Raw genomic sequence first — 26,432 nt, forward strand, 5'->3', positions numbered from 1 at the left:
CGTGTGGTACATTTGTTAATAGAGATATTTTCTAAAGCAAGAGACTGTCAAACCTCTGCCAATACCAGATCATTTTCAGTTTTACCCTATCTACATAAGGGACGCGTGTGGCATTTCCCGTATGGTTGATGAGGATTACATATTGTAAATGTACGGTCCCTTACTAGAAGTCCGTGGGTGTTATTAAAATAGGCCGATGGCATCAGTTAATTCCCCAGGGCCCGGTCTTCCGGGAAGTCATCAAATAAAGTCTCTCTGACATCTGGTTTCCGCATTATATAATGTTACATTTTGGGATATTTTTCTGCTGTATCAGAAAATTTCACCAGATGGTGACTGGCTCCTTATTGCAAATGGACAAAACGTCACCAACTGGACATGGCCATTTCTCGTAAACAGAAAAGACTTCGAAGATGGAACTTGGTGAGCACAGGTTTGACCAAATGTACTTTTAGCCCAGAAACAAGATGGCATTGAGGCCTCAACGCTCTTTGAGTTAATGCCCATTTCGTGGGATTAAAGGTCGAAAACGGTAATACAGCGCTAATTTGACTGCTTCATGTCAAAGTACATAAACCTAAGGTGTAAGGAAAAATAGAACCAGCCATTTATTTATCGTAATTTACGAGAAATCGTACAACATCCATTTGATGATGGTTAAACAAATGTTTTTTTTATAGATCCAGTTGCAGCGTGTTAAGGCAAATCCATTAAGGCGGGTTTCAGAGCTCTACGTGATTTATGTGATTTTCTGTTCTCTCACACACTATTAATGTGGAGTGACACAGTGTGGGGCTTACAGAAACACAGAGCCTGCAATAGTTACCTGCGTTTAAGCCATCAAATAACCGTCAGAGCTCTGAAACTTTATAAACCTGTTCTAGAGCTTAAGTCAGTAATGCATGGTGAGGTATGTGGCTCTAGAAGGTTCTCAGGCCGAGAAACAGCCTCGTCCACTTGCAATAACTTCAAATAATTTTTTATGTCTCAAAAATGACAACATTTAGAAAAGTCCCAGAATCACAAGCCTAGGTGCATTGAAACCACCTCGGCCCATAGAGACTGACCCTACATGTTTCTGGCAGATAGCTTGTCCAGGGAACCCATAGCAACCCCTGAAATAAGTGAATTTTCATCACAAATTAAGGTCGCTGCTCGGGCTCTGAATGACCTATTGATCTGAAACGAGGGATTCTGGGTCGCCTCAGCTAGGCCTACACATAATATCAGAATATCATCTCAAATGTAACTGTTTTTTTTCAAGTTTTGTGAGATATTACCCCACTCTTCCACCAAGGCACCTGCAAATTCCCAAATGTTTCTGGGGAGAATGGCCCTAGCCCTCACCCTCCGATCCAACAGGTCCCAGACGTGCTCAATGGGATTGAGATCCGGTCTCTTTCCTTGCCATGGCAGAACACTGACATTCCTGTCCTGCAGAAAATCAAGCACAGAACGAGCAATATGGCCGGTGGCATTGTCATGCTGGAGGTTCATGTCAGGATGAACTTGCAGGAAGGGTAGCACATGAGGGAGGAGGATGTCTTCCCGGTAACGCACAACATTGAGATTGCCTGTAATGACAAGAAGCTCAGTCCGGTGATGCTGTGACACACCGCCCCAGACCATGACGGACCCTCCACTTTCAAATCAATCCCGCTCCAGAGTACAGGCCTCGGTGTATGGTCATTCCTTCGATGATAAACGCAAGTCTGACCATTACTCCTGGTGAGACAAAACTGCGACTCATCAGTGAAGAGCACTTTTTGCCATTCCTGTCTGGTCCAGCGCTGGTGAGTTTGTGCCCATAGGCGACGTTGTTGCCGTTGATGTCTGGTGAGGACCTGCCTTACAACAGGCCTACAAGCCCTCAGTCCAGCCTCTCTCAGCCTATTGCGGACAGTCTGAGCACTGATAGAGGGATTGTGCGTTCCTGGTGTAACTCGGGCAGTTGTTGTTGCCATCCTGCACGTGTCCTGCAGGTGTAATGTTCGGATGTACCGATCCTGTGTAGGTGTTGTTACATGTGTTCTGCCACAATCAGTTGTCCGTCCTGTCTCCCTGCAGCGCTGTCTTAGGCGTCTCACCGTACGGACATTGCATTTTATTGCCCTGGACACATCTGCAGTCCGCATGCCTCCTTGCAGCATGCCTAAGGCACATTCACGCAAATGAGCAGGAACCCTGGGCATCTTTGTTTTCTTTTGGTGTTTTTCAGAAGTCAGTAGAAAGGCCTCTTTAGTGTCCCAAGTTTTCATAACTGTAACCTTAATTGCCTACCGTCTGTAAGCTGTTAGTGTCTTAATGACCGTTCCACAGGGGCAGGTTCAATAATTGTTTATGGTTCATTGAACAAGCATGGCCAGTGTTTAAACCCTTTACAATGAAGATCTGTGAAGTCATTTGGATTTATACAAATTATCTTTGAAATACAGGGTACTGAAATAAGGACGTTACTTTTTTTGCTGAGTTTCTATCCATAAGGACTTCCTATTGTGAAATGGACATGCTGAATGAACATCAATGAGAAATTCTTGCTTCCTATGACCAAACATGACAAATATACCTTCTAGGTTGATTCAGGGCTTAACATATATCATTTGGTCAGTATATATGCCATTTGGATATTTCCTATGCCATTTGGACATAGTTCACTGACTTTTGGGTTCAGAAGCTAACTTCCTATGATCATATATGGCAAGTTGACATAACATTCTGATTTGGTACATTCAGTACTTACATATGCCATTTGGACATTTCTTATGCCATTTGGACATATTTAAATGGCGTTTGGGTTCAGATGCCGGAAGTCGGAAGTTTACATACACCTTAGCCAATTACATTTAAACTCAGTTTTTCACAATTCTTGACATTTAATCCTGGTAAAAATCCCCCGTTTTAGGTCAGTTAGGATCAAAACTTTATAGTAAGAATGTGAAATGTCAGAATAATAGTAGGGGGAATGATTTATTTCAGCTTTTATTTATTTCATCACATTCCCAGGGGGTCAGAAGTTTACATACACTCAATTAGTATTCAATTAGTATTGACCTAAGTTGTTTAACTTAGGTCAAACGTTTCGGGAAGCATTCCTCAAGCATCTCACAATAAGTTGGGTGAATTTTGGCCCATTCCTCCTGACAGAGCTGGTGTAACTGAGTCAGGCTGGTAGGCCTCGTTGCTTGCACAGGCCTTTTCAGTTCTGCAAAACATTTTTTTTTATAGGATTGAGGTCAGGGCTTTGTGATGGCCACTCCAATACCAATACCTTGACTTTGTTGTCCTTAAGCCATTTTGTCACAACTTTGGAAGTATGCTTGGGGTCATTGTCCATTTGGAACACCCATTTACGACCAAGCTTTAACTTCCTGACTGATGTCTTGAGATGTTGCTTCAATATATCCACATAATTTTCTTTCCTCATGATGCCATCTATTTTGTGAAGTGCACCAGTCCCTCCTGCAGCAAAGCACCCCCACAACATGATGCTGCCACCCCGTGCTTCATGGTTGGGATGGTGTTTTTCAGCTTGCAAGCCTCCCCCTTTTTCCTTCATACATAACAATGGTTATTAGGGCCAAACAGTTCTATTTTTGTTTCATCAGACCAGAGGACATTTCTCCAAAAAGTACGATATTTGTCCTCATGTGCAGTTGCAAACCGTCTGGCTTTTTTATGGCGGTTTTGGAACAGGGGCTTCTTCCTTGCTGAGCGGCCTTTCAGGTTATGTCGACTCATTTGACTGTGAATTTAGATACTTTTGTACCTGTTTTCCTCAGCATCTTCACAAGGTCCTTTGCTGTTGTTCTTGGATTGATTTGCAATTTTCACACCAAAGTACATTTATCTCTAGGAGACAGAATGCGTCTCCATCCTGAGTGGTATGACGGCTCCGTGGTCCCATGGTGTTTATACTTGCGCACTATTGTTTGTACAGATGAACGTGGTACCTTCAGGCATTTGGAAATTGCTCCCAAGGATGAACCAGACTTGTGGAGGTCTACAATTATTTTTCTGAGATCTTGGCTGATCTCTTTTGATTTTCCCATAATGTCAAGCAAAGAGGCACTGAGTTTGAAGGTAGGCCTTGAAATACATCCACAGGTACACCTCCAATTGACTCAAATGATGTCAATCAGCCTAACAGAAGCTTCTAAAGCCATGACATAATTTCCTGGAATTGTCCAAGCTGTTTAAAGGCCCAGTCAACTTAGTGTATGTAAACTTCTGACCCACTGGAATTGTGATACAGTGAATTATAAGTGAAATAATCCGTCTGTTAGCAATTGTTGGAAAAATTACGTGTGTCATACACAAAGTAGATGTCCTAACCGACTTGCCAAAACTAAAGTTGTTAACAAGATATTTGTGGAGTGGTTGAAAAACAAGTTTTAATGACTCCAACCTAAGTGTATGTAAACCTCCGACTTCAATTGTACATGGACAAAACATTGGCCTTATGGACAAACTCAATAAAATAAGACAAATGTATGTCCATATGGTTACTTCATATGTATAATTGACAACAACAACAAATAACAATAAGAAAAACTGTCCAAAAAGCACTTTTTATGAGGTTTTAAAATGTGATCCTTGGGACCTGACTTTGTGACCATTTCCCATATGAAAATCTACGGTGGAGCGCACTCACCCCCTATGGGATTTTTGGTTAATGACACTTGGCATTTGCAATGTTCCGGTTGCAATATGGTTTTGATGAACTTCCGGCCATTTGAGTGGTATTTGTGATTGTGTACATGGTTCACCCAATGCCAATAAGTTGCCATTAATTTTTGTCCATTTCATCGGGGTCTTCCATTACCCACTGACACCATACCCAGGCAGTCCTAGCAAAATTCTTGCTTGAGAAATTGTTTTCTAAAAAGCCATTTTTGCCCATTTTATGGCTGCACTAACACACAAACACTCTCTCTGTAAATCTGTGTACAGGCCCATATTGCATGTAAACTGAGCCTTGAGGAATACACAATGATTTAAACACACAGTCAACACAGTAACTGTTACCACAAACAGAGCCAAGCCCTACACACTGCAGATCTTTCACAATGTAAAAGAGGACATACCAACCTTCATTATCTGTCCTTTATCAAAATGCCTATAGAATGTGCTGTGTATAAGTCTGTGCAGATTCCCTATTCATCCACACCCAAAATGTAAGTGGGACTTTGGGGAAAATATAGAGGCTGTATTTTAATCTAATTCGTCAATTACTGTTTAGAGTGCTAAAGTTTCCCTGAGTGTATTTAAAGCATAGATAAAGAAGGTACGTCTCCTCGACTACCAACTCATCTAAAGCCTCCATTAATTTAATCCTCAAGTGGTTCACACACAGATCACTGTGTGTGTGTGTATGTGTGTGAGTGTGCATGTGCGTGTGTATTGCAATGACACTACCACATCGAGGCCCTGTACCCTGGGTATTCCAACCACAACACTAATACCCACTGAAAAGCACCATTGACAACTGCACATTACTAACCTAGAAACGAGAGCCCTTCTCTGGAGGAAGGGTGCTTAACACAAGGCCCTGTCTCCTAGACCCAGACTGAAAGCTTTGCTGCATTGTGAGGGGTCTCCTAGGCTGCCTCACAGTCACAACAAACAGACAGACAAGGGGGAGACAGGAGGCAGAGGGAAAATAGGGGGAGAGGCAGGGGGAACGCGGGTGGAGAATGGCCAGGACATGCTGTGTGTCACCAATAGAACCAGACAGAGTGGAAAGAGGAGTCTTCTTCTCAGACAACTGAGAATAGAGCGATAAAGAGGAGAGGGTTACTCTAAGTACACAATAATGAATTAACTGAGCGAAAAGAGAGGTATTGAATGTCATAAAGTGATACAGCTGTGAAGAGAGAGAGAGAAGGCGGGTTAAAAAGCCTTAGAATTCCAGGAAAAGGGGAATGGGTCACGAGTATCACATTACTCATAATCTGATTGTGCACTGTGAACACAATAGTATTATTATTCTTTTTACTTTTTTGTAACTAACCTTTATTTAACTAGGCAAGTCAGTTAAGAACAAATATTTATTTACAATGACGGCCTACCAAAAGGCCTCATGCGGAGACGGGGGCTGGGATTAAAAATAAAAAATAAAAATATACATTTTGAACAAGACACATATCACGACAAGAGAGACAACACTACATAAAGCGAGACCTAAGACAACAACATAGCAAGGCAGCAACAAATGACAACACAGCATGGTAGCAACACAACATGACAACAACATGGTAGCAACACAACATGGTAGCAGTATAAAACATGGTACATACATTACTTGGGCACAGACAACAGCACAAAGGGAAAGAAGGTAGAGAAAACAATACATCACGCAAAGCAGCCACAAGTGTCAGTAAGAGTGTCCATGATTGAGTCTTTGAATGAAGAGATTGAGATAAAACTGTCCAGTTTGAGTGTTTGTTGCAGCTCGTTCCAGTCACTAGCTGCAGCGAACTGAAAAGAGGAGCGACCCAGAGATGTGTGTGTTTTTTGGGGACCTTTAACAGAATGTGACTGGCAGAATGGGTGTTGTATGTGGAGGATGAGGGCTGCAGTAGATATCTCAGATGGGGGGAGTGAGTCCTAAGAGGATTTTATAAATAATCATCAACCAGTGGGTCTTGCAACAGGTATATAGAAATTACCAGTTTACAGAGGATTATAGAGTGCAGTGATGTGTTCTATAAGGAGCATTGGTGGCAAATCTGATGGCCGAATGGTAAAGAACATCTATCCGCTTGAGAGCACCCTTACCTGCCGATCTATAAATTATGTCTCCGTAATCTAACATGGGTAGGATGGGGAATCAGGGTTAGTTTGGCAGCTGGGGTGAAAGAGGAGAGATTACGAAAGAGGAAACCAAGTCTAGATTTAACCTTAGCCTGAAGCTGTGATATGTGCTAAGAGAAGGACAGTGTACTGTCTAGCCATACTCCCAAGTACTTGTATTAGGTGACTACCTCAAGCTCTAAACCCTCAGAGGTAGTAATTACACCTGTGGGGAGAGGGGGATTCTTCTTACCAAACCACATTACCTTTGTTTTGGGGGTGTTCAGAACAAGGTTAATGGTAGAAAAAGCTTGTTGGACACTAAGAAAGCTTTGTGTAGAGCATTTAACACAAAATCTGGGGAGTGGCCAGCTGAGTATAAGACTGTATCATCTGCATATAAATGGATGACTGAGCTTCCTACTGCCTAAGCTATGCTGTTGATGTAAATTGAGAAGAGCGTGGGGCCTAGGATAGAGCCTTGGGGTACTCCCTTGGTAACAGGCAGTGGCTGAGACAGCAGATTTTCTGACTTTATACACTGTACTCTTTGAGAGTGGTAGTTAGCAAACCAGGCCAAAGACACCTCAGAGACACCAATACTCCTTAGCCGTTCCACAAGAATGGAATGGTCTACCGTATCAAAAGCTTTGGCCAAGTCAATAGAAATAGCAGCACAACATTGCTTAGAATGAAGGGCAATGGTGACATCATTGAGGATCTTTAAGGTTGCAGTGACACATCCATAACCTGAGCGGAAACCAGATTGCATACCAGTGAGAATACTATAGACATCAAGAAAGCCAGTCAGTTGATTATTGACAAGTTTTTCCAACACTTTTGATAAACAGGGCAAAATAGAAATAGGCCTATTACAGTTGGGATCAGCTTGATCTTCCCCTTTAAATAAAGGGTAAACCATGGCTGTCTTCCAGGCAATGGGAACCTCCCCAGAAAGGAGAGACAGGTTAAAAATGTTGGAGATAGGCTTGGCGATGATAAGGTCAGCAAACATAAAGAAGAAAGGGTCTAAACCATCTGACCCAGATAGTATCTTGGGGTCAAGTTTCAGGAGCTCCTGTAGCACCTTGGACTCAGTGACTGCCTGCATGGAGAAACTTTGTAGCGGGGCAAGGGAAAAAGAGGGAGAAGCATCAGGGATAGTCGCATTAATCAATAATTGATTGTTTAAACAAACATAGATAGAAACCAATCGAGACAGGTCTCATCATCTTATCATCCAGTGGAACTCACAACAGATAGAAGGAGACTGACTGACTGGGGTGTGAATGGAAGGCTTTGACAGAGGAGCTTCAACATGAGGAGGCTCAATGATTGACCAAAATCTGTGTGTGTGTGTGTGTGTGTGTGTGTGTGTGTGTGTGTGTGTGTGTGTGTGTGTGTGTGTGTGTGTGTGTGTGTGTGTGTGTGTGTGTGTGTGTGTGTGTGTGTGTGTGTGTGTGTGTGTGTGTGTGTGTGTGTGAATGAGTCCCTGGGTGCATGCGTGCGTACTGTAAGTGTGTAGCTTTATATCCCCGTCACCAACACACTGTCGATGAAGTCAAGGATCTGACTGAACAAAACAGCAGTGTCCCACGAATACCTATCACTACTGCTGGCACCACTTTAGAGTAGAACTGCAGCCAGCGTTTAGACTGGCACCAAGATAACAGCCACTGACACATTCAAGAGAGACTGGGAGGGGAGAGAGAGAGAGAGAGAGAGAGAGAGAGAGAGAGAGAGAGAGAGAGAGATTGATAGACAGAGGAACTGAAAGAGATAGCGATTTTGGTTGCAATTTCAAAAACAATCTGTCCCAATGATGCGGGGATAAATAGCCCATGTAAGGAGTGTGTCAGAGTTCCCTGGGTGGTCGAAACAGCTTGTTCTCCACAGTGGAATGTGAAGACCTTGTCCTGCCTTATCCCCGTGTGAGATGAGAGGCAGCAGCATGTTTTATATTACCATAATTGTGGATGTAGAATATGCCTGGGTGCCTCAAGGGTGTAATAATGTGAGAACCAGCAAAGGGGGGGGGGGGGCATAGGTAGGAGAGGGGGGAGAGAGAGAGCAAAAAAGGAGATGGGGGAAATGGAAAGTGAAACATGGGGGTTAAGGGAGGGATGAGAGAAAGAGAGAGAAGAAAGCGGGTTAAAGAGAAAGAGACGTAGGATAAAAAGGGGAAGACAAGGTCATCAAATTATATCACTAAACGACCTAACTAGCTGAGAATAACTAATTATATGTACTAAAATACCCTAAAAGACAGGTAATATACTACAGGCCTATAAAGAGGATAAAACACACTAGACAGCAGGTAGCCTAGTGGTTAGAGCGTTGGGCCAGTAACCAGAAGGTTGCTGGATTGAATCCCTGAGCTGACAAGGTTAAGAAATCTGTCGTTGTGCTCCTGAGCAAGGCAGTTAACCTACTGTTCCCCGGGTGCTGTAAATGTCGATTAAGGCAGCCCCCCGCACCATTCTGATTCAGAGAGTTTGGGTTAAATGCAGAAGACACATTTGGGGGACTAGGTATCCCCCATTCCCAAAACCTAACACTTATGGACTGTAATAAACATTGGTCTAAAGGTAGCTCCCACCCCTGCCATCAGGGCCTGAATACACACTAAGAGGTGATACAATACACACTAAACTAACACAATGCCACACAAACAATATTGACAACTATACACACTGACAAAGACAGGGATCTCCCTCGCACAGACTCATGCAAAAACACACACACACACAGGGAAAATAAACTGTCCACCAACCACATCATCTGAATGAGCATGACCAGAATTCCAGAATTACATAGGGTATGACACATTCCAAAGAAAACTTGGAGAACCTGAGACAGAGAGGCAATTAAAGTGGAACTGACAGCTTTTTAACTACTTTGCAGATATGAAACAGACACTTATAATATCAGTCAAAAATATAAAATTCCCAGTTTATGCTTCAAAACAAACTTCATAAGAGGTTTTAAGAAGAGGTTATATTTCACTCAAAATTCCATGATGTACAATAAGGCATTGTTGGCAGAATAGATATCACTTGAGAGGCAGTTCAATGCATGATTAATATAATTCACCAACACATTTCTTGGTAGTCCAAACAATATTGCTATCAGGTTGTAAATCACAGCTGGCTTGGGACATAGTTTGCTGCCTCCACCTATTCGGGAAGCACTGTTTCAGTTTCAATATTTTGAACAGAAACGGACGAATGTAACTAAGGAATGTCAATACAATCAAACTAGCAAGGGCAATGATCACAAGTCAGTCATTACATGGTTAATAGGCTGGCGCACAAGTTTCAAACACAAGACCCGCGGGCTGAATAGGACACACAAGCAAGTCTAAATGACCCAACAGTAGAACTTTATGAAATTACAGAGTGATGTACTCAGCGAATTCATCTTCAATTACGCTGCTTTCGTGTGTCCCGTTTACAGTGTTTGTGTACAGACACATGCCACAGTCTTAGCTAGCCTACTGCTGCTGTCTGGCTTCGGTTTTAAAGCTTGACAATGAATAACCAAAAAACAAAACACCATGCAAAAGAGAAACGTGTAGGCCTATTACAGCAGTAGCCTAGGTAGGCTATTCAACTACATTACATTTTGAGTGCACCATACAACAAGACGGCATTCAACTGCACCGGTGATCCAAGCAGTGCAAAAAAACAAAGAAAACATGTTTAAAAGTTTAAATGTTACAACAACCTATAGCTACGTTTTTGTTATTTGGAGTTATTAAATCAGGGTCGCAGCATATTATGCACATCTGCAAGCATAGCAGAAAAAGCTGGACATATTATTGATCTATTTTGTTTTAATATGTTAAATGCTATATACAGCATCATAAGTGGACATTAAAAAGTGCCATATTTTTTCTAATAAAACAATGGACAGTTAGGGTCACAGTTACCGTTTTTTGTCAAATCAAATAGGCTATGTCTGGCCTGCGATTTCGTTGTGTTTTTTTTTTATATTGGCCCGTGCGCTGATTGAGTTTAACATCCCTGAGCTAGCATATCTTTTTGTGACCCACCAACTGGATTCGGTCCTATGTAGCAAAATTTGAAATGGTGTTTTTTAGATAAATGTAAAGACTCCGAGCTAGAAATTGGTATATCATACAATGTAGCTGAGGAACAATGAGAAAGTAATTATGCTTTGAATTTATAACCCCACTCTTAAGCCTTAGTCCCACCCATCTCTTTAAGGATTCACAGTGTAGTAAACAACCAAAGATTTCAAGACTAAAAGTGGTGAAAGTTTCGGCAAAAATACACTTGATTGTAGCAAAAATACACTTGATCTAGGTTTATATCCTAATCTAACTTTGGTGCAGGTCATGTTGTTCTTCACTTTACCGTCTCTGGTAAACACACTATATCAAATCAAATTGTATTTTAAGTTTATTTGTCATATGCACAGGATACAGAAAGTGTAAATGTTACAGTGAAATGGTTACTTGCATAGTGGAGTCTTTTGTTTAGACAATCAATTAGCAATTAGACAATTAGCTATCAAAAACATGAACCATAATCCCAACTCTACTGCCACGTTCAAAACAACTGGGCCTCTTTCTAGAGCTCCTACACAGATCATACACATAACATTAGCTAGCTAGCCGGTCAGCTAACTTTAGCTAGCTAGCTAGCTAACAGTACGCTTTAGCTCGCAATGAAAATTAATTTGACAAAATTAGAAATGTATAATATCTGAAAACGTAGCTGTATACATGGATGAGGGCATCTCTCTCTATCATGGATGCCATGGTTTCCCTTAGTTTGAAGATCCAGAGACATACGTTTTATACAACAGCCTTCTTTCTGTGTTCTCTTTTTGGATTCTCTCCCCATTTGGCGCATTTGGCGATCACCTCCCTGCTGCTCTCTGCTTCCACTGGGCATTCCATTTCAAAACTCTGTCAACTTCTTCTGTGACAATGACACTGTTTTTCACCCCACCATTTTCAACAGAAAACTCTAAAATGTCTGGTTCAATTGAAATGTTTTTACTTAAATCAGAGATTTCCTCATTGTCTGATTCATTTTCAGAGTCAGAGAGAGTCAGCATCACAATGTTTTCCCACTGAGGTTTGTCAATAGTGCTATTAACTTCAGGGCAGCAATGTTAAGAGCAGTATTAAAACTTTTCAGTTCTTCATGATATCTTTCAAAAAAAGCTGCGGTAGACAGAATTATCCTCACATACTAACAAATCATGTAATAGACAGAAGTACGCTACATGGCAGACCAACCCGAATTAATCTCTCGTCATGTCCAGTTCATCCATTATCTCAGCTAATCACGGCTAGCGGGAAGGTTCCTGTATTTTTCAGTAGCTTAACAAACTAGACTCGTTATTTAACAATTTTACTTGTATTTACAGATGACATACAAGTTTGTTACTAAGGTTTACATGTTCCAGAAGGCATTACTGCCCCAAAAAAACATATTTTGATTAAAAATGAATAAAAAGGTCATATGAAGTAGCGACGTGCAACATATGACTAGTTTGTGTAACTAGCTTTTTATTTAGCAACCTAAAAACACAAACATAACATTAGCTAGCTAGCTGCTGGGAGGATGTCCTATCATTGGAGGAGTGGGTGAGTGACTGACTTTTTCCACAGTCATTTAGATTTTGTTGGCTACGGCTAGAAATGCTGCAGGTGTCATTTGGTTAGCTAGCTAGAAATGTGAATCACTTTGCTAGCTAGCTTCACTGAACTTCAACGACTGTTGTCCACAGATAACATATCTCTTAGTTGTCAATCAAATGCATTTGGCATCGATCAAATGGGCGGGCAGGCAAGCAAGTTCCCATTCAGTTGTCAAAACGTGGGTAGGGACAAGCATGCATTGGCAGGCAAGCTGCAGCAGGACGAGCAGGCTACTATTCCCCAATGTTTATCAGTGCAATTTTGACGGCCAACTAGCTGAAAAGGTTTGAGAGGGTTTGTCTGATGTTTCCTCGTTAGATTTTAGCTCATCTCACTCTGGCTAGCATTAGTTGTTGATCTTGTTGTTGTTTATGTGGATAGGCAACTGAGGGAGAAAAGCATACCTTTTCATGGTTGTTTGGATCAATAGGATTGTGAAGTTTCCAAATTTAAGAGAACTCCCATGACATTTACATATTTGCAGAATTCCATTGAGTGTATTTTAGTGGCTTTTGGCGAATGCCTTCTAATGATCTAAAGTTGCGCTGTTGCTACTGCCTGTAAACACACAGTCCAGTTCAAAGTGAATAATGGCAGGGCCCGTGTGGCAAATGGCTTATTTAGGCCTACTGTACCTCTGATTGGCTAAGGTGCACCGGTCTGCATAGACTCCGGTTCTGGACAGGACAGATGTTTTTGTTAGATTTGTATTTATGGCAATGACTATTAATTGTCCAAACACACGGCCGCTTTCCCACTATATATTGCTATAGAATTTTCACAAATTGTAACGAGTGCGCTGAGAGACGGGAAGCAGGTTCAGGGAGTGAGTGTTTTAATAAATAAAAGAAACAATGAATACAAAACACAAACATCTCACCGACATTAAAACTGAGTCAATAACACCTGAGGAAAGAACCAAGTGAAGTGAAAGGTATAGGGAGGATAATCAAGGAGATGATGGAGTTCATAAGGCACTGGTGCGCTTGACGATGGTGACAGGTGTGCAGGATAATCAGCAGCCTGATGATCTAGAGGCCGGAGAGGGAGTATACGTGACATAAATGTCTTATAAATGACTCACTAGCACACACACCAACCTGAAATGGCACCATTTTGCTTCTCTCCATAGCTCAGACACTTTCAATATTTAAATAACAAATCATTTGATTTTTCCATTGTTTTAATAATGGTGGATTGATTCATTTCCACGCTTTTAGTATCCATTTTTTCAAGATGAGTGATTAGAAGAAAATCGGCCAAGCCATCGGGTATAAGAATTTGTTCTTAACTGACTTGCTTGGTTAAATAAAGGTCAAATAAAAATAAAAAATATATATCACTACCACGTCATATGCCATGTCTTGACATATGCAGACAGACAGATTAAACGTAGATTTACATTGTAATGCCTGAATGTAGCCAGGTGAATGACAAATCAGTTATTAACTCATATAAGAACACACAACCTAAACACAGACACCATTTTTATGTCTAGTGTGTCCCACTATAACTCTTGGCCTGAGATCAAATAACTCAAATAACTGTCTAAACCGTTGAATTGGTAATATCTTGCCTTTTCACACTGATTCCCATTGCCAGTTTTCAATATGGCTGGCAATATGTTGTTAAATCAGGGGTGACCAACTCTAGCCCTCATGAGCCAGAGTCCTGCTGGTGACCCTTTCTCCAGAGAATGTCATTGATCAACTAGAAACTCCACACATGTTGTCCGGGTATGAGGTAATCAGTCTCAAATTTGAAAGAAAGATGAAAAACCAGCAGACACTGCAACCTTCAAGGTGTTGTACACCCCAGCTCCAAAGACGATAGGATTAGGCGAGGGTTAGCTGATCCTACATTTGTGTCAACAAAGAACTTCTACCTGCCCTCCAAGTACTGTGTCCAGGTGGACGTCATAATTTTAACAGGACACCTGTGTTTTGACCATTGTCCCTTGACCTCTGACCTCTGGTCACCTCCTCTGGTGACCCTTCATAAATCTGTGGACCAGTCAAGCCCTTGGGCCACTGTGTCTGGCCATTATTAACCATTAGAAACCTGTCAGCAGCATGGTGTAGGGGCTGGACTGGTGTCATCCATACCTGTGTCTCTTCAAAGGATTTTTAATCAATTATTCTTTTCCTTCTTCAAAGTAAGTAATTTGCCTACATTTTTAAGTACGGTGATTCATATTTTGGAAAAACACTCATGGCACATCAGCTCGTGGAAAATGTAAAGTGTACATTTACAGTTCATAGTTTGTAAAGTGGACAGAAAATCATACACCCTGGGAAAGTTCCAAGACTTACACCTTATTATCAGCAAGTGTTGCCTGTCCACACAGTTGAGATGAGAGCTGACATGAATGAGAGCTCAAATATTTGGCAGAGCAGAACATGAGAGTTTAGCAGAGGGCCCTGCGAGGTTCGTCTTTCATTATCCCTCAGCATAAAATCCCTGTTTCATCTGACTGCTGCATTCTTTGATAAATTTGATTATGGTTTGTGGCTTTCCTTTAAAATGTATATTTGATGCATGCATCACGAGTCGAACCCCATTGACCATTCAGTCATTCAGAAGACAAGAAAATGAAATAATGGCAATAGGAACAATAAAAAGAGTAACTCACAAACTACAGAAATCCTTTAAGTGGACCACAGAAAATATGAAATACTTAGGATGTTTAATAAGTGACAACAAACAACAAATATATAAAGATAACTGTATTCCATTACTCAACAATATATATAAAATATATATCGGTAATACCAATTACCCACGAAGACATTCTTTAAAAAAGTATACTTGGTCAAAACAGACTTCATATGGGAAAAAAAAATCATAGAATAAAAAGGGATGTTTTCTATCTCCCTAAGTGTCACGCCTTGGTCATGGTGTTTTGTGTTTTCATTATATATTTTGGTCAGACCAGGGTGTGACATGGGTTATGTGTTGTGTTTCGTATTGGGGTTTTGTAGGATTTGGGATTGCTATGATTAGGGGTGTGTCTAGTTAGGCTTGGGCTGCCTGAGGCGGTTCTCGATCAGAGTCAGGTGTTTCTTGTTGTCTCTGATGGGGAACCGTATTTAGGTAGCCTGAGTTTCGCTTTGTATTTCGTGGGTGATTGTTCCTGTCTCTGTGTAGTTTCACCAGATAGGCTGTAATTAGGTTTCACGTTCCGTTTGTTGTTTTTTGTATTTATTAGTTAGTTCATGTATCGTTCCGTCATTTGTTTTCATTAAAGATCATGATTAACCACCACGCTGCATTTCGGTCCTCTCCTTCAACAAACGAAGAACTCCGTTACAGAATCACCCACCACACACGGACCGAGCAGCGTGGTAACAGGCAGCGACAGCAGGAGCAGCGAAAGGAGGACGTTATGGACAGCAATGGCATGGAGTATACGACGTGGGAAGAAATCGACAGGTGGGCGGCAGACCCAGAGAGAATGCCTGAGCCCGCATGGGATTCGCTAGAGCAGTGCGAAGAAGGCTATAGGCGAATGGAGTTGAAGAAAAGAAAGACACGGTGGCGCAGAGCGAAGCCCGAAAAGCAGCCCCAAAAATGTATTGGGGGGGGGGGGCTTAGAGGGAGAGTGGCTGAGTCAGGAGATAGACCTGAGCCAACTCTCCCTGTTTATCGTGAGGAGCCAAGGAGGAGACCAGAACCAGAGCCGGTGTTGGAGGTGAGCGAAACAGAGACTGTGAAGGAGTTAATTGGGAAATTGGAGGAGAGAGAAATGAGGGAGTTGCTGTGTTGGTGCTTTTTGCATGGAATTCGCCCGACGGAACGTTTTGGGGATTTGATGGCACCTGGGTTAGCGCTCCATACTCGTCCTGAGGTGCGTGTTAGTCGGCTGGTGAAGTTGGTGCCAGCCTCACGCACCAGGCCTCCTGTACACATCCCTAGCCTTGCACGTCCTGTGCCAACACTGCTCTCAAGATCTCCAGTACACCTTCACGGTCTAGCCCATCCTGTGCCACCTCCACACTCCAGTCCTCCGGTAGCAGCTCCCCGCACCAGGCTTCCTGTGCGTGTCCTCGGTCCAGTAACACCAGTACCAGCACCAGGCACCAGGCCTTCAGTGCGCCTCGCCTGTTCAGCGCAGCCAACGCTTTTCTCCTCTCCTGCGCTGCTGGAGTCTCCCGCCTGTTCAGCACAGCTAGCGCTTTTCTCCTCTCCTGCGCTGCCGGAGTCTCCCGCCTGTTCAGCGCAGCTAGCGCTTTTCTCCTCTCCTGCGCTGCCGGAGTCTCCCGCCTGTTTAGCGCAGACAGAGCTGACAGCCTGCATGGAGCAGCCAGAGCTATCAGTCTGCATGGAGCAGCCAGAGATGTCAGTCTACATGATGCAGCCAGAACTGCCAGTCTGCATGAAGCAGCCAGAGATGTCAGTCTGCATGGAGCAGCCAGAGCTGTCAGTCTACATGGAGCAGCCAGAGCTGCCAGTCTGCATGAAGCAGCCAGAGCTGTCAGTCTACATGAAGCAGCCAGAGATGTCAGTCTGCAAGGAGCTGTCAGTCTGCAAGGAGCTGTCAGTCTGCAAGGAGCTGCCAGTTTACAAGGAGCTGCCAGTCTGCATGGAAAAGCCAGAGCTGCCAGTCTGCATGAAGCAGCCAGTCTACATGGAGCAGCCAGAGCTGTCAGTCTGCATAGAGCAGCCAGAGCTGCCAGTCTGTAAGGAGCTGCCAGTCTGCATGGAGCTGCCAGTCTGCAAGTAGCAGCCAGAGCTGTCAGTCTACATGAAGCAGCCAGAGCTGTCAGTCGGCAAGGAGCTGTCAGTCTGCAAAGAGCTGCCAGTCTGCAAGGATCTGTCAGTCTGCAAGGAGCCGCCAGTCTGCCCAGCGCCGCCAGTGCCGCCAGTCTGCCCAGCGCCGCCGGTGCCGCCAGTCTGCCCAGCATCGCCAGTCTGCCCAGCGCCGCCAGTCTGCCCAGCGTCGCCAGTCTGCCCAGCGTCGCCAGTCTGCCCAGCGCCGCCAGTCTGCCCAGCGCCGCCAGTCTGTCAGGATCAGTTAGATCCACCAGTCAGCCAGGATCCACCAGTCTGCCAGGATCCGCCAGAAGTGCCAGTCAGCCAGGATCCGCCAGTAGTGCCAGTAGGCCAGGCTCTGCCAGTCGGCCAGGATCTGCCAGTCGGCCAGGATCTGCCAGTCAGCCAGGATCCACCAGTCAGCCAGGATCCACCAGTCTTCCAGGATCCGCCAGAAGTGCCAGTCAGCCAGGATCCACCAGTCAGCCAGGATCCACCAGTCTTCCAGGATCCGCCAGAAGTGCCAGTCAGCCAGGATCTTCCAAATCTGCCAGTCAGCCAGACTCTTCCAGATCAGCCTGTCAACCAGTCTCTTCCAGATCTGCCAGTCAACCAGTCTCTTCCAGATCTGCTAGTCAACCAGAATCTTCCAGATCTGCTAGTCAACCAGAATCTTCCAGATCTGCTAGTCAACCAGAATCTTCCAGATCTGCTGGTCAACCTGAATCTTCCAGATCCGCCAGCCAGCCAGGATCTACCGGAGCCTACTACCTACCTGAGCTTCATCTCAGTACTGGGCTTCCTCTCAGTACTGGGCTTCCTCTCAGTACTGGGCTTCATCTCAGTACTGGGCTTCCTCTCAGTACTGGGCTTCCTCTCAGTACTGGGCTTCCTCTCAGTACTGGGCTTCCTCTCAGTACTGGGCTTCCTCTCAGTACTGGGCTTCCTCTCAGTCCCGAGTTTCCCCTCAGTCCCGAGCTGCCCCTCAGTCCCGAGCTGCCTCAGTCCCGAGCTGCCCCTCAGTCACGAGCTGCTCCTCAGTTCTGTGGGGTTCTGGGTGAGGACTATTAGGCCATGTTCGGCGGCGAGGGTGGATTATCCCAGGACGCGAAGGGGAGGAACTATGACATTTATGGAGTGGGGTCCACGTCCTGAGCCGGAGCCGCCACCATGGACAGACGCCCACCCGGACCCTCCCTATGGTTTTGAGGTGCGTCCGGGAGTCCGCACCTTGGGGGGGGGGGGGGTTCTGTCACGCCTTGGTCATGGTGTTTTGTGTTTTCATTATATATTTTGGTCAGGCCAGGGTGTGACATGGGTTATGTGTTGTGTTTCGTATTGGGGTTTTGTAGGATTTGGGATTGCTATGATTAGGGGTGTGTCTAGTTAGGCTTGGGCTGCCTGAGGCGGTTCTCGATCAGAGTCAGGTGTTTCTTGTTGTCTCTGATGGGGAACCGTATTTAGGTAGCCTGAGTTTCGCTTTGTATTTCGTGGGTGATTGTTCCTGTCTCTGTGTAGTTTCACCAGATAGGGTGTAATTAGGTTTCACGTTCCGTTTGTTGTTTTTTGTATTTATTAGTTAGTTCATGTATCGTTCCGTCATTTGTTTTCATTAAAGATCATGATTAACCACCACGCTGCATTTCGGTCCTCTCCTTCAACAAACGAAGAACGCCGTTACACTAAGTCTGTGGGTGATTTTAACCTACCAGACTTGGAATTGTATCAACTCGCTAACCAAGAATTTTACTTACGACATATAGTTACAGTGCCTTGCGAAAGTATTCGGCCCCCTTGAACTTTGCGACCTTTTGCCACATTTCAGGCTTCAAACATAAAGATATAAAACTGTATTTTTTTGTGAAGAATCAACAACAAGTGGGACACAATCAAGAAGTGGAACGACATTTATTGGATATTTCAAACTTTTTTAACAAATCAAAAACTGAAAAATTGGGCGTGCATAATTATTCAGCCCCTTTACTTTCAGTGCAGCAAACTCTCTCCAGAAGTTCAGTGAGGATCTCTGAATGATCCAATGTTGACCTAAATGACTAATGATGATAAATACAATCCACCTGTGTGTAATCAAGTCTCCGTATAAATGCACCTGCACTATGATAGTCTCAGAGGTCCGTTAAAAGCGCAGAGAGCATCATGAAGAACAAGGAACACACCAGGCAGGTCCGAGATACTGTTGTGAAGAAGTTTAAAGCCGGATTTGGATACAAAAAGATTTCCCAAGCTTTAAACATCCCAAGGAGCACTGTGCAAGCGATAATATTGAAATGGAAGGAGTATCAGACCACTGCAAATCTACCAAGACCTGGCCGTCCCTCTAAACTTTCAGCTCATACAAGGAGAAGACTGATCAGAGATGCAGCCAAGAGGCCCATGATCACTCTGGATGAACTGCAGAGATCTACAGCTGAGGTGGGAGACTCTGTCCATAGGACAACAATCAGTCGTATATTGCACAAATCTGGCCTTTATGGAAGAGTGGCAAGAAGAAAGACATTTCTTAAAGATATCCATAAAAAGTGTCGTTTCCAGCTGTGCTCTGGACACCATATGTGAACTGATTGCCCCTCATCTATCTTCAGAGCTTGTGCTGCTAGGCAACCTAAACTAGAACATGCTTAACACCCCAGCCATCCTACAATCTAAGCTTGATGCCCTCAATCTCACACAAATTACCAATTAACATACCAATGCCGTAAACATAGGCACCCTCATAGATATAATCCTAAACCAACTTGCCCTCTAAATACACCTCTGCTGTTTTCAACCAAGATCTCAGCGATCACTGCCTCATTGCCTGCATCCGTAATGGGTCAGCGGTCAAACGACCTCCACTCATCACTGTCAAACGCTCCCTGAAACACTTCAGCGAGCAGGACTTTCTAATCGACCTGGCCGGGGTATCCTGGAAGGATACTGACCTCATCCCGTCAGTAGATGCCTGGTTATTGTTTTTTAAATGCCTTCCCTCACCATCCTAAATAAGCATGCCCCATTTAAGAAATGTTGAACAAGGAACAGATATAGCCCTTGGTTCTGTCCAGACCTGACTGCCCTTAACCAACACAAGAACATCCAATAGCATCAAACAGCCCCCGTGATATGCAACTTTTCAGGGAAGCTAGAAACCAGTATACAGAGGCAGTTAGAAAAGCCAAGGTTAGCTTTTTTCAAGCAGAAATTTGCTTCCTGAAACACAAACTCAAAAAGGTTCTGGGACACTGTAAAGTCCATGGAGAATAAGAACACCTCCTCCCAGCTGCCCACTGCACTGAGGATAGGAAACACCAATAATTCCATCATAATTGATCATTTCAATAAGCATTTTTCTACGGCTGGCCATGCTTTCCACCTGGCTACCCCTACCCCGGTCAACAGCACTGCACCCTCCACAGCAACTCACCCAAGCCTTCCCCATTTCTCCTTCTCCCAAATCCAGTCAGCTGATGTTCTGAAAGAGCTGCAAAATCTGGTCCCCTACAAATCAGCCGGGCTAAACAATCTAGACCCTTTCTTTCTAAAATGATCTGCCAGAATTGTTGCAACCCCTATTACTAGCCTGTTCGACCTCTCTTTCATGTCGTCTGAGATTCACAAAGATTGGAAAGCAGCTGCGGTCATCCCCCTCTTCAAAGGGGAGACACTCTTGATCCAAACTGCTACAGACCAATATCTATCCTATTCTGCCTTTCTAAGGTCTTCGAAAACCAAGTCAACAAACAGATTACCGACCATTTCGAATCCAACCATACCTTCGCCGCTATGCAATCTGGTTTCAGAGCTGGTCATGGCTGCACCTCAGCCACGCTCAAGGTCCTAAACGATATCTTTAACCACCATCGATAAGAAACAATACTGTGCAGCCGTATTCATTAACCTGGCTAAGGCTTTCGACTCTGTCAATCACCACATGCTCATCAGCAGACTCGATAGCCTTGGTTTTTCAAATGATTGCCTCGCCTGGTTCACCAACTACTTCTCTGATAGAGTTCAGTGTGTCAAATCGGAGGGCCTGTTGACCGGGCCTCTGTCAGTCACTATGGGGGTGCCACAGGGTTAAATTCTTGGACCGACTCTCTTCTCTGTATACATCAACGATGTCGCTCTTGCTGCTGGTGAGCCTCTGATCCACCTCTACGCAGACGACACCATTCTGTATACTTCTGGCCCTTCTTTGGACATTGTGTTAACAACCCTCCAGACGAGCTTCAATGCCATACAAATCTCCTTCTGTGGCTTCCAATTGCTCTTAAATACAAGTAAAACTAAATGCATGCTCTTCAACCGATCGCTGCCTGCACCTGCCCGCACGTCCAACATCACTACTCTGGACGGTTCTGACTTAGAAGATGTGGACAACTACAAATACCTAGGTGTCTGGTTAGACGGTAAACTCTCCTTCCAGACTCACATCAAACATCTCCAATCCAAAGTTAAATCTAGAATTGGCTTCCTATTTTGCAACAAAGCATCCTTCACTCATGCTGCCAAACATACCCTTGTAAAACTGACCATCCTACCGATCCTCGACTCTGGCGATGTCATTTACAAAATAGCCTCCAATACCCTACTCAATAAATTGGATGCAGTCTATCACAGTGCCATCCATTTAGTTACCAAAGCCCAATATACTACCCACCACTGCGACCTGTACGCTCTCGTTGGCTGGCCCTCGCTTCATACTCACCGCCAAACCCACTGGCTCCAGGTCATCTACAAGACCCTGCTAGGTAATGTCCCCCCTTATCTCAGCTCGTTGGTCACCATAGCAGCACCCACCTGTAGCATGCGCTCCAGCAGGTACAGTGGGGCAAAAAAGTATTTGCAAATAAATTCATTAAAAATCCTACAATGTGATTTTCAGGATTTTCTTTCTCCAAATTTTGTCTATCATAGTTGAAGTGTACCTATGATGAAAATTACAGGCCTCTCTCATCTTTTTAAGTGGGTGAACTTGCATAATTGGTGGCTGACTAAATACTTTTTTGCCCCACTGTATATCTCTCTAGTCACCCCCAAAACCAATTCTTCCTTTGGCCGCCTCTCCTTCCAGTTCTCTGCTGCCAATGACTGGAACGAACTACAAAAATCTCTGAAACTGGAAGCACTTATCTCCCTCACTAGCTTTAAGCACCAGCTGTCAGAGCAGCTCACAGATCAATTTCACCTGTACATAGCCCATCTATAATTTAGCCCAAACAACTACCTCTCCCCCTACTGTATTTGTTTATTTATTTTGCTCCTTTGCACCCCATTATTTCTATCTCTACCTGAACACATTCTTCCACTGCAAATCTACCGTTCCAGTGTTTTACTTGCTATATTGTATTTACTTCGCCACCATGGCATTTCTTTGCCTTTACCTCCCTTATCTCACCTCATTTGCTCACATTGTATATAGACTTATTTTTCTGCTGTATTATTGACTGTATGTTTGTTTTACTCCATGTGTAACTCTCTGTTGTTGTACGTGTCGAACTGCTTTGCTTTATCTTGGACAGGTTGCAATTGTATACGAGAACATGTTCTCAACTTGCCTACCTGGTTAAATAAAGGTGAAATAAAATACATTAAAAAAATTCCCTCTGAACCGGGGTCAGAGTCACTTTACTATCTCTCTCTCTCTCACACACACACACACACACACACACACGGGTTGATTCATAACTCGTAGTCCCCGTGGTTACATGTGCGGGATGGGTCAGGTTTAGCTTCAGAAAATATTGTGTGGATGAATGGAGGTTTTGTGGCATGTAGGTTGAATAAAGTAAAAACAATGCATACAAAAATTCCGTAAATGTAGAATTATTGTGCAATTCATATTTATAGGCTACAAGTTTTTTTAAACGTTTTTTTTATCTGGCATTAGTGTGGAAGCTTTTTCACAAAAGCATGCGCAAGGTGTCAATTTAGGGAATTGTTTGACTATTTATTTATTGCAAAATTAGGCTACTCTTCAATAGGCCTAAATGTTCAATAAATAAATGAAGAAATGTTGAAGTAAAAGTAGTTGTTCAATAAATGTCAATAATATAGGGAACTGTGCAGCACATTTTCTATTTTTGCGCGTCGGGTGCAGGCCTCAGATTTTCCCTTTATCACATATAGTCAGTTGTAGATGGGTTATTAGAAATTGTGCACCAGCACAAACACACACACTACACATCCAATGGTTTTTGAGAAAGAGGCGAGGAGAGAGGACGTGGAGAATCAAGGAAATGCAATTGAGATTCCCCTGTATGTGTCCTGGATCCTCGCTGACATGGTCGTCTACAGTATATCTGGCCTGCGAACCCAGCTCCTGGGACAGTGTTGTGTCACTGTTGACGATGTGTAACCCATACAGTACATCACACGTCACGCTTGGGAGAAACTCCCTTCTCCTCCTTACTCCTCACCACAAGCAACACTGCACTGCCAATAACCCAGACATGTCTGTAGGTTGGTGTGTGTGTGTGTGTGTGTGTGTGTGTGTGTGTGTGTGTGTGTGTGTGTGTGTGTGTGTGTGTGTGTGTGTGTGTGTGTGTGTGTTTGTGTGGTACAGTGAAAGAGAGAAAACATAACAAAGCAAGTGTATCTCTGTCCATGTGTGACTGTGAGTACTGCTCTGATGAGGGCCGAAAATCTGGGGTTATTAGACACTGTGGCTCCTCCATAGAGCTCCTTTCAGATATGCTCAGTGAGTGGGGAAAGAGACAGTTTTCATGGAACATTTGGATGAGAAGGACTGCTCATCTGTGTTACATTTACTCTCACTCTCAGCCACACACAGAGAGAGAGAGAGAGAGAGAGAGAGAGAGAGAGAGAGAGAGAGAGAGAGAGAGAGAGAGAGAGCGAGAGGGAGAGGGAGAGACTACTCTAGCTGACAATCTTTGATGTTTAGAGTTTAGACTACATGGGAGAAAAAGAAAAAAGCACTTTGGTCTTAAAACATCTAATAGTTCAGTTTCTTATAGAGAATAATGGCTGTGGGTCATTTAAACACTATCTTTTCTTTACTACTAAATTCCTTTATCATGTTACACCTGCACTGCAAATGAGACACACATTTCAAGGCAACTCCTTTCACAGAATTGGGATCTGTCGCTGACGCATCAGCATCAGCTCCTTCCAGATGTGTGGTACCATTTGAGTGAGAGTGAGTGCGATGAGAGTGAGTATTTGGTACCCTTTGAAATGAGAGAGAGAGAGAGAGAGAGAGAGAGAGAGAGAGAGAGAGAGAGAGAGAGAGAGAGAGAGAGAGAGAGAGAGAGAGAGAGAGAGAGAGAGAGAGAGAGAGTGTGTGTGTGTGTGTGTGTGTGTGTGTGTGTGTGTGTGTGTGTGTGTGTGTGTGTGTGTGTGTGTGTGTGTGTGTGTGTGTGTGTGTGTGTGTGTGTGTGTGTGTGTGTTACCTGTGTCTGCTCGCTGCCCGTGCGCCGTTCTGTGGCTGCGCCTGGGTCTGTCCCGAATAGAGATTATACCGCTGCGGGTACGAAGCACACCGAACCTCCCCGGACCATGTGAAGACCCACAGCACAAGAAACAGAACTGGTCCCGCCATGCCTTTGCAAGAAACAACAAAAAAGTGATGCGGCAGAATCCTCCCGTTTGTCAATGAACTTTTATTCCACACGAATAGTGTGGAAGTAAATTCCTATCAGCCGTGACGCACTCTTCCTCTCCAGAATCGGATAAGTCCATACTATCGACCCATAGTTAGGCTACAGCGGGATGTGAGACGGTATCTCAAACCGTCACTTCAACATCTATATTATTAGTCCCCTGATTGATAGCACGTATGTTCCCTTCAAATATGTCCAAAAGCAGCTGCTATTCCCTTAATTATTCTTGTAAATGCGATAAGACACTTCCAGGCGCATCCAGGAGCCTGCCGTTATTTTCCAGACGTTGAAATGGGTTACAGTTTTGCCAAGAAAAAGTTTTAATTTCAGTCAGTTAGTAAGAAGTTATTGCGACGCAAAACTGCGAGGAAGGTGGCTTGCGTTTCAAGCCGAGCAGAATCTGAATGACTGTTCTCCCCCTACCTAAGTCTCCTCTCTCTCTCTCTTCCTTTTTACCTCCCTTCCTTCGTGCGCTTTCTGACCCCTCCCACCTGTAGGCTTCCTATCAAACACATACGCACAGATCTAGGACCAGCTTAAATTCCCCAAATGAAGGTCAGGCGAAACTCAAAACTTACCTTCGATCAGTGTCTAGGAAAAACTCTCGAATGACAACATATACTGTATTTACACACCCACTTGCTGCTTTTGGAAAATTGCTCACGCAATTGACGCTTATCTGGCCGAAGCATCGCTATTAGGAAAATCCCCTCTATCTGATCCGGGGAAAACGGAAGAGTGTGCTTGCAAAAGAACGGAGGAGTATTTAGATAAGCATGTTTATGAAAATAATCTGACAGTGGAGAGACTGAGAAGATGGATACAAGTGGCCTATACTTTCCCATTGCAATCCTACTTTTTGGACTGAATTTAACTCCTCATCCGAGGACACGCGTGAATTTGATGAGGTTACAATGAAGCTGCTTCTCTCAAACTCTGTAACCAAGTAGCATCACACAAGTAGTGGCACAAACCCAGTAGGCCTACATCATCATAGATTAAGCAATATTTGAGTGACATCCAAAGGAATTGACAGATAGCCAGGGGCACACTCGAAGACTCAGACATCATTTACAAACAAAGCATTTGTGTTTAGTGAGTCCGCCAGATCAGAGGCAGTAGGGATGACCAGGGATGTTCTCTTGATAAGGGTGTGAATTGGACCATTTTCCTGTCAAAATGTGACAAGTACTTTTAGCAATTCCATTTACTTTTGATACTTAAGTACTTAAAAATATTTTCTTGAGGAATGTAGTGAAGTCAAATTTAAAGTTGTTAAAAAATATAAATAGTGAAGTACAGATACCCCAAAAAACTACTTAAGTATTACTTTAAAGTGTTTTTACTTACACCACTGCTTAAGTACTTTACACCACTTTACACCACTGCTGGTTATATCTCTATTAAATTAATAATAGCATATATTCTCTAAATCCATTCATTCATACATCCGTCATTCATTCATACATCTGTTCATATTATCTACTCATTAGTTTAATCTAAATCATTACATTCATTCATGTTTGGGGGTTAATTTGATGACTTCTTGAGGGAATGGGGTGATAAGTGATTTGTTCTTTCCTCTGTAC

At 43.6% G+C, this 26,432-nt stretch overlaps 1 protein-coding gene across 1 annotated transcript in view; it reads right to left on the bottom strand.

Annotated features, from left to right (window-relative positions):
* LOC109882860 (EMILIN-1) overlaps positions 1 to 25,377 on the bottom strand; it is a 69,751-nt gene extending 44,374 nt beyond the window's left edge. The window contains exon 1 of the mRNA XM_031828523.1: positions 24,634 to 25,377. Coding sequence (XP_031684383.1) covers positions 24,634 to 24,782 — 149 coding nt within the window. The 5' untranslated portion in view covers positions 24,783 to 25,377. The remainder of the gene's footprint in view (positions 1 to 24,633) is intronic.
* Between the last annotated feature and the right edge of the window lie 1,055 nt (positions 25,378 to 26,432).

This window comes from Oncorhynchus kisutch, linkage group LG7, assembly GCF_002021735.2.
Source record: "Oncorhynchus kisutch isolate 150728-3 linkage group LG7, Okis_V2, whole genome shotgun sequence".
Taxonomy (NCBI): Eukaryota; Metazoa; Chordata; class Actinopteri; order Salmoniformes; family Salmonidae; genus Oncorhynchus; species Oncorhynchus kisutch.